At 29.6% G+C, this 9,801-nt stretch overlaps 1 protein-coding gene across 1 annotated transcript; it reads left to right on the forward strand.

Moving 5' to 3' along the window:
• Window positions 1-266: 266 nt before the first annotated feature.
• Window positions 267-6,863, forward strand: LOC131848479 (endoplasmic reticulum resident protein 44). The gene is made up of 7 exons (XM_059198358.1): window positions 267-459; window positions 583-658; window positions 1,042-1,284; window positions 1,733-1,975; window positions 2,783-3,049; window positions 4,058-4,256; window positions 5,966-6,863. Exons 1-7 carry the CDS (start codon window positions 406-408, stop codon window positions 6,099-6,101), a joined length of 1,218 nt encoding a protein of 405 aa, XP_059054341.1. The 5' UTR covers window positions 267-405; the 3' UTR covers window positions 6,102-6,863.
• Window positions 6,864-9,801: the final 2,938 nt, after the last annotated feature.

Here is a 9,801-nt window from a genome sequence, read left to right on the forward strand (position 1 = left end):
TATAAAAAATCTGTGAGAATTGTTATGTAGAAAACGGCATCTACAAATGATAGGAATAATTGCCACGTAAGTTTTCCCCGAGTGTACCGTGCCAATTAACAAAATCCGTATATAGTAAGTAATCACTGCGCCAATATTACGGTTTGTCAACCAAGGCAATTTTTTAATGTCAGTCCACTGGCTGTCACTGTATATGTCAATTGTGGCACTCTATGGGTTGAGTTTTGTGACTGAGAGACTGATATATTACACAGATCATAGAGAGAATGAATAAAAACTATTTCAATTCAGTGCCAACAGGCAAATTTTATCATATTAGGCTTTAACTGTTTTATGAATATTCTTTATTAACAAACACTGTTTTCTTCTTTCAAGATTTAATAAAAGCAATTCGCTTGTTTAATCATGAATTGGGACAGTTTATTTAATTTCAGATTCGGAGCATGTGCATTAGTCTTGGTAATTTAAATGATATTGTAACTTAATCGTATTGAGTGAAATGATTGTTTGATTTTATGCTATATTCAACGCTTTTGTCCATTTAATAGCTGTACTAATGATTTTACAATTGTTATGTTTCAGCTCTGCCATAGTTTTTACAACCCAACCGATAGCGGTGCAGTATCAATTACACAGAATAATTTAGATATGGTCTTAGGTGAGTGCCATGGTAGTTGTATAGAACCGGCAATTTTGGCAATTATATACACTATATATTTCTTTTCCATCTCTATAGTTCCAATTATTTCACATTTTATTTATCATTAGATTTCTGTTTATCACATTAAAAGCAGAAAATTTACATTGCCAAAGTTAATGAACTTTAAAGTTGAGATGTTTGGCTTGCAATCTTTGCACTATTTAGTACATAGTTTATAAAAAATCCAATCTGTATGTTATGATATTATGTATATATATCTATCTGTGTATAAGTTATTATATATTTTTTAAATGTCACATGTACAACATTGTTAAATTTAAGATTCCAAACAAATGTTCAATGGTACACACAGCATTTGACTTACTTCATATTATTTTCAGCTTCCAATGAGATAGTATTCATCAACTTTTATGCAGAGTGGTGTAGATTCAGTAATATGTTGATGCCAATATTTGATGATTCTGCTGATGAGGTGACAAAAGCTGGCTATGATGCTGGTAAAGTTGTTATGGGAAAAGTGGATTGTGACAAAGAAGGGGCTATAGCTACTAGATTTCATATAACTAAATATCCTACATTAAAACTCTTTCGTAATGGCATACCTGCAAAAAAAGAATACAGAGGTGAGAGAAATATAAACTTTAAAATTATTGAAATATACACCACTTTACTGTGAATATTTTCACTTTTAATTTTCATTAAAGAGTAATTCATGGGACATTATTGGCTGTGTTGTGTGACATTATGGCCAACTAACTGAAATTATAGATATTTGTAATTTTGACAAAATTTTCCCATAACTTTACTTATTCTCATAACCATCCAGTATTTCACACCTTCCTTTTATTTATTTGATTCTTCTTGAGATTAAAGATAGCCTATGGTCATCATTGTACTAAAGTCTCTCTTCATATCAAATTTCATTTAATTCTATTTAGCTGTTTTGTCATGAAAAGGCTACAAACAGATGTAATGTATGGATTTGTTGTAACGGTAACTGTAAAATATGTATATGAAATTTTTAAAAAAGTCTCACTTTTGTATTCACATTAAATGTAACTATTTTTACAGGTCAGCGCTCGGTAGAAGCATTTTCTGAATTCATCAAAAAGCAACTGACAGATCCCGTTAAAAACTTTGGATCTCTTAAAGAACTGCATGACTTGAGTGAGGACAAGAGACATATTATTGGCTATATGGACAGAAGAGATCAACTTGAGTATGAAACCTTGAGAAAGGTAGCAGCGAGTCTAAAAGATGAGTGTCAATTTCATGCAGGTTTTGGAGATGCCTCACAACAAATGCATCCTCCAGGTAATTGAATAATATTACATTTAAAGTGTGATAATATAGCTGTAAATGTTTACTCATGTGTAAAAAGCAGATCACTTTTTGATTGACTATGTAAAAGATAAGTTCCCAATTTAATTTAATATTAATAGTGTAAGTTATGCAGCCCCCAATCTGCATATTTTTTTTGTTTCTAGTTGAAATCAAAGGGGTTCTTTTTAGTACCCTGAGTACCATGTTGTAACAATAATAAGGAACAAATTTTTCTACTCTTATGTTATACATATGTGTACACACCTTATGACTTCTTTCATTTGATCTTGAATGCTTCTAGTGTAGAATTCAAAATTGACTTCCCTTCTGTTTTAGTTTTTCTTATTCATGGATCATAGTGTCCTGGCACACACTCATAGCAGGTTAAAAAATATAAAGCTATGATAATAAAATGTCTACTTGTTATCATAATAATAATGTAAGATAATCATAAAAATATTCGAATCAATATATTTTATTTATTGATCATATATTATTTATGTATAATCTGTTTTTGATATCTATTATCTGTGAATTTTTGTAATTAATAACAATTGGCACATATATTAGTTAAAAAAAACTTGATTATGTAGATCAATAGATAAAAAATGAAATGTAGAACAAAAAAGTTTAAGTCCCACAATTTGTTTTATAGGTCGTTTTGATGTGGGAATAAGAATACTACATACTATAATAATGTGTTATTACTCCTTTTTATACCTAAATACAGAGTAGTATAGTACAGAACACCAGAACCAATTGAAATAATACCCTTTTACCATAATAATAAACTTTTAGGTCAACCAGTGGTAGTATTTAGGACCGACAAAAGAACCTCTACAGAACCTGATGAAACCTTCAGGGGATCATTGACTAATTTTGATGAGTTATATGCCTGGGTTCAAGAAAAGTGCATACCCCTGGTTCGTGAAATAACATTTGAAAATGCTGAAGAATTAACTGAAGAAGGTCTACCCTTCCTTATTCTGTTCCACCATCCGACAGACACAGAAAGCGTGAAGAAATACAAAGAATTAATTACTAGAGATTTGGTTGGTGAAAAGCGTAAGTATCAATTCTTAATTATATTCTGAACTTATTATACCAATGCCAAATTTATTGATCTAAAAGTTTTAATCATTCACTACATTACTTTCAGTGTTTGCAGATTTGAACTCTCACATTTTTTTAAATTATATTAGTAGGCTTCTACTCATAACACAACCTCTGCTTAGCTTGAGAGTAGTGGCTCTATGTATATTGTCTAGGATTTTATTATTATTTTTATTTACACTCAAATAACATTACAAATAATTTTTTTAAATTAATATTAATATTTTTTTAATGCCACATTTATTCTTAAAATCATAATCAATTTTGTCAAATAGGTATACTAATTTACCTAATCATTTATGTTTATTATTTACATTATACTAGCTGTTCCCGCGACTTCGTGCGCGTGTAATTTAACTTTATTTTTCTAACATAAAAGATTTTTTAAAAATAAAAGTTGCCTAAGTTACTCCTTATTACATCAGCTGCCTGCCAAAAAAAGTCCCGCCAAAATAGGTCCAATCATTTCTGAGATTAGCCGGAACAAACAGACAGATAGTGAAAAATTGTAAAAAATGTTATTTTGGTGTATGTACCGTATTTATATTCATATGCATGTTGTGAAAAACGGTTATCTCAATATTACAAACAGACACTCCAATTTTATTTATATGTATTATATATTGTTTTTGTATTTGATGATATCACTGCTAATTTGATTAAATTCATGAAAGTAAAACATACAATATGAACTCAACTAAAATAGTAGCATTCAACACTATTTACAATCAAAAGAAGAGTTGCATTTTAACTGCATTTTTTCAGTACATGATGTCTGTTTTATGAGTATGGCTGTTTGCATTAGTTACTACATGTTATGTATACTATGAACTTAGTAATCATAGTATGAGCTCTAATGAGAAGTAAAGAATAATAATTGTATTTATTTATAAATGAATATAACTTTTGTTATTTATTATTTATTTAAGATTTTAATATGGTTTTTTTTTGTTATTTCAGAGAATGTGAACTTTTTGACTGCTGATGGAGTTAGGTTTGAACATCCACTTCATCATCTTGGCAAGTCAATTTCGGATTTGCCTCTTATTGCTATTGATTCATTCCGTCACATGTACCTCTTCCCAAGCTACAAAGATATGGAGAAACCTGGAAGGTTGTATCAATTCCTACAGGATTTATATTCAGGAAAACTGCATAGGTTAGTACACAGTTTATATTGATTTATATACTTACAAAATGTTTATAGTATTAAACTGAGGTTTTGGAAGACTAGATCTCAAGAATATTGGTTTTACCAACGGTTAAACAATTATATTGTAATTTAGAGGAAAACAGTTGTATCTTTAATAATATCAGAAAGCAGCAGTAAGAACTTGTGAAGCTAAAACATAAGTTATTTATGTATACTAATTTAAGTAGAATGTAAAAGGACCGTTAAAATGATATATTTTATCTTAGAACATGAAAATGTGGTAACACTTTACAATGAGATTTTGACATACATGTTACAATGGTTGTAAAAAATTACTTATCTAAATAATTAACCAAGAAATTATGTCATATGTTTATACATAGTTAATCCAAACTTATGAATGTTACAGTTGTTAATTAAAATCTTGCAATATGAACGAAAATTAAAATGAAAATTTAGAAATACAAAAAAAACCGCATGAAAACTGAAACACGATAGTGGTAAAACAAGATTAAATTTAAAAAAAGTGTTTTGTAAAAGCTGAAATTGATAACTTAACTTTTATTATTTGTTCTTACATCATATCTACACAGCTGGCTTATAATGCACCTGTCGTTGTCTTTCTTGTACATAAAGTACTATTTAGTAGCACGTGTTTGTTTCGTATATTGCGGCTTTGTGTTGTACCTACTGATAAGTTTATCATGCCAAACATGTTGTTTTAATGTAATACCTTTTACTAATTCTATTGTGTGTGGAGTTTAATGTTATCGGAGTACCACTTTAAGTTATGCTTGCATTCAAGTTACGTTATATTTAATTGATATCTTTCATAATATAAATATGGCCATGTATTAATAGATTTCATATTGTATTGTCATTTGACATTATTATGTAGTTGTTTCCTTATGTTTTTAGGAGAACCTTGCATCTTTTTTGGATAAGGCTGTGTGTCAGACTATTTCTTCTATTTTGATATTCTCCCCCATCTTTCATGGTCATATGTTTCATAATGCGGACTTGGGTCGTCTAATTTAAAATAGCCTCTTTTCGTAAAGTACTTATTTGTCTGACGAAATTGAGTAGATATAATGCTATTGGTTTATGGAATGGCCATAGATTTAGTAGAAAAGCGGACTTTTCTACTATTTTTTATTGGCACTAGCGATTCGTCGCTGCTTTGCTTGAGTATTTCAATAAAATACGATGAAAGATGAAAACCCTGCTTAGTAGTTTTTGCGATTATTGCGAACAGACTGATGCGCAATTATTTAATGTTCAGTCAAGTGTAGTAATAGTAGTAGAATTATTTATCACGTTTGTTATTGATTTTAAATTGATTTACTGGAAATAATCGACCGTTCTACAATCATTGTTATGACTAAGCCCTCATTTTATGGTTTTATCGGCACGTCATCGTCATAACGTTTCTTAATGTATTCTAGTTTTACCTTACCTATGGGTAAATGAAGTTTCCTTATGGGTTATTAGTCAGATTTTTTTTTAAACATATAAAACATTAACAAACCAAAGTTAGAAAATTATGTTTTTACTGGAGTCAAAGAAATATTAAATAATAAATAATAAACCATGTCGGATTACAAGGGGGGCCGGATAAGAGAGGGGCCGGATTACCGCGGGTCCACTGTATATCAATGTTATGTTATGTAATACAAAATTGGTGCTGTACTAAATTGTTAATTATTTCATTACAGAGAATTCCACTACGGCCCGGACCCAGACCAAGCTCTATTGGATTCAGACGTGAAAGTAACCACTCCACCAGAGTCCACTTTCAAGAAACTAGCACCATCCAAGAATCGGTACACCCTCCTCAGAGATGAATTATAAGGTTACTGTGTCTAGGTCATGTAATTTAGTATAAGAAACAAGCCACTAAAGATATAATTTTATAAATGGATTTAACTTGTTTTAGGAAATAATGAACGGATTTTTTTTTATTGTTCCATTGAATTATTTAGTAATTGTTTTTCTATGAAAAGCTCGACAAAATTGTACAGCTGTATTTAGTTTTCGTAGTTAAAATCATTGAAATATGTTAACACATAAAAATAATAAATACCTCCATCTTAAATACAATTTATTATTTATGTTAGTCTGTTTTCAATTTCTTATCATTACTTAATTTAATCTCTAGACTTCTCACTCTATTTTAAATATTTATATTATATAATCATGATGCATTAATATACATTTGTTGGAAAGTATTTTCCACTTATATGGCACTGAAAGAATACTGCAGTAATCTGGGGTATTTGATATATAATTAAGGTAATTTTCAATATTCTTCAAATATTGTGATTAACATATATAATATTGTGGAATTATTGTTATTTACGCAAATTCTATAATTATTGATAACATTTCAAAAGGGAGCAGGTTCTCATTTTGTCAATCTGAACCTATAATAATATTAACCTATATTAATATTAATTCAGTTTTGTTCAGTTATATTCTGATGAAATGTTTTTTAGTGATTAAAGTCGGTGGTTTAAAAACAAAGAAATCATGTCATTTTGTATAAGTCATATACTTTATATAATTTGGTATATACTTATGTACATTGAACATAAATTTAATATGAAATAATTTTGCATACACACACGACAATATTACTTTTGAAATACCAATTATTAGATTAAAAGCCTCTTATAGTATGGTCAGGTATTAATAATATATTATATAAATATATGCTATATATTTAGTGAGTAAATTTCAATACTGTAAAATATTAAAAGTACTGATTTAAGATTTGTTTACGATATACAGAAACATGTTTAATATGTTCATTTTATGTACAAGTAGGATTGTTCTTTATGGTAATTTGTCAGTTAATCGATCGGGAAAGTAACGGACAATGTTTGAAACAGTGATAAAGAGGACTGTTTATACGCGTTCTATTACAAACTGGTGATAATAAAGTATATACTTTTCAGATCTTCCTTTACATTTTGACTTTAGAATTTATCTCCCCCACTCATTATTGCCAACTTTTCACCATGTACTGCATATACGGAAAATGGCACCAAAATAATTTGTGAAGTAAATTAAGTGCAAAAATGAAAATTTGCTTTGCACATACTCCCTTAGGTAATCCTATATTAGCATTGAAATATTTCACACTCATTCAATACACTATTACTATTGTAAAAAATATTTTCTTAAATTAACATTAAATATAGTAAATAGTGTTTGGTTTTAATATACATTTCTATTGTTAATCCGAGACACGGTTGTAGGCTCACCATGTTGCATTTAAATATAACCATGCATATGCAGTGTATTATGTCAGTAGTTGACAATTACTCTGATTACCCCATTTGGGATTACAGTCGTGTATATATTATATTCTTTAAAAATATCAATAAATCTATACTGACGTACATGCAATATCAAATACTTATATTAATATAATGATTCATTCATTAACTATATTTTCAACACATTGTCATAAGGGATAGATTCTTAATTGGATTATGGTTTTCTTTACATATGGTTTAATACGCAGAATGTTGAAATACGCAGATTCCCACAAATCTTATGTTTCTCCAGTTTAATTTCATAAAAATCGAATATAAGTACATCGATTCCAGTAGTACACATACTGGAATCGATCAATAATATGCTTCTTATTATTCTAACACATCTAAAATTTAATAATTGTACTTTTACAGTGAATATCCTAATTTACTTAACATGAACTACTAGAACTTTGTATTATATAATTTTCTTAGGTAGATATCATTTCCTTGTATTGTATTACATGAATGTTTAATTTCTTGCGCTATATAATCGAATATAGCATCTTTACATGGCTACGCCATTACGCCATACTGATGCAAATAAGTACTATTTTATTGTATGTGATATATTCCAATTATACATTATACAAATGAAAAACTAATTTCTAAATTGTGATTAGGCATGATAATGTTATAGTAGAAATAATTTGACATTTTAAACATAGAATCTTTGTTCAAAGTAGGAATGTTTTTATAAAGGTTGTAACACACGTAATGCCTTAGGGTAACTGTTTATGATAGAATTATGGTATTATGCATGAAACACCATGCACAGCAAGACACTGTTCCATGTGCATTTTGTGTTAGTATAGAAGCGTGCTTGTGCCAGCTTTTACGGGTTATGCTGGCATAGCATGAAGGAATAGTGAAGGGTATAGAATCAAAGGAGACCACTTAGGTCATTGTAATTATTTATCAGTAATTAATCAATTTTGTTTTCAAAGGGACTGACGGCCTACCCAACAGCTGTTTAGAAATAAGTTGAGGACGATGATCAACCTGACTGACCTAATGATATGTAGTAATGGCGGGACACTAGTAATGTATGTTATCAGGGTACTTGGTCCAGGACGTAAGAGATTAACTCAACATATCAGGACGATCAACCGTGTGTCAAGCTGTGTCGTTTGTAATGTCCCAATATTGCATACCTACCTATTTATATATGTTACCAATTTAAGTTCCATTCACATGAATAATTTGTTGGATTGACCTTTTTACGAAACAGCTGAACGGATTTTAAAGAAATTTTACATGATGATGAAATCCATCCTGGATTGTATCACGAGAAGAAACATAGTACCCTATATAATCTGAATTTGATTAGACATACTACATAGCTAGCAATGGGGATAACATTTTCTATTGTACTAACAATACAGTCCCAGGTTTTATTAACAATTAAGTTCCAAATGTCAGAAATTGAGCTTCGTATCTGCGAACTGCGTATATCCTTCTGGCCGTTTGCTCTTTTACGGCGGTACACTCGATAATAAATTTTAACAATATATATATATAAATACCTAAATATAAAAATAATTTGTCTTATATCACGCTATATACAATTGATTATGAAATATAACATTCCGCGATATTTATATTATCTATCATTATCTATTATTGGTTGTATACTTAATACAATGCTTGGTATGATATGAAATGGTTGTACAAAATGTATGTATCACGACGTGTGTTGTAATAAATTTTTCGATCCTTATCAGTGTTTCTCTGTTTTGTTTCTAAATTTTTAATTTCTTTCAGAAGCGATAATCAGCGCGTGCGATTTTGCGCGTGCAATAGTGAAAGATTCAACTATTTAGTATGTTCACTCTTACTTTCGCGCGTGTTTCGAGTATGAATATAATTTCACTTTTAAATTTTTAAGTTTTATTTTCACAAATTTTATTTTCTAGAGACAAGTTTAAGATAATATATTTTCTCAATAACTCTATAATTATGGTTTTGCTCCATAGTCAGATGTTCGTCATTTAGTAATGAAAATTAATTATTTAAATTCGATTAAAGAACGCAATACCTACGCATGCTGGCGGCTTGCGCAGTCTTCTCGTTCTCTTTCTGTGCTTTTATATGCACATTCATTCCTGCGTGCTAACCTATTCGCTCGTAAAAGAGCGTACGTGTAAAGGCAACTCAATTCGCTTGTGTATTGACCTAATTAATTGCCGCTAGAATTGCTGGACTATAATAATATAGGTTTTAGCGTAATC

The sequence above is a fragment of the Achroia grisella genome, unplaced genomic scaffold (assembly GCF_030625045.1).
Source record: "Achroia grisella isolate CSIRO2021 unplaced genomic scaffold, CSIRO_AGI_Agris_v1 utg558, whole genome shotgun sequence".
Lineage (NCBI taxonomy): Eukaryota > Metazoa > Arthropoda > Insecta > Lepidoptera > Pyralidae > Achroia > Achroia grisella.

Excerpts from the sequence above, each read along its gene's own strand:
- LOC131848479 (XM_059198358.1), top strand. The coding sequence starts at position 406 with ATGAATTGGGACAGTTTATTTAATTTCAGATTCGGAGCATGTGCATTA. Across the intron at positions 659-1,041 it reads TAATTTAGATATGGTCTTAG|CTTCCAATGAGATAGTATTC; the intron begins GTGAGTGCCATG and ends TATTATTTTCAG. Across the intron at positions 1,976-2,782 it reads ACAACAAATGCATCCTCCAG|GTCAACCAGTGGTAGTATTT; the intron begins GTAATTGAATAA and ends ATAAACTTTTAG.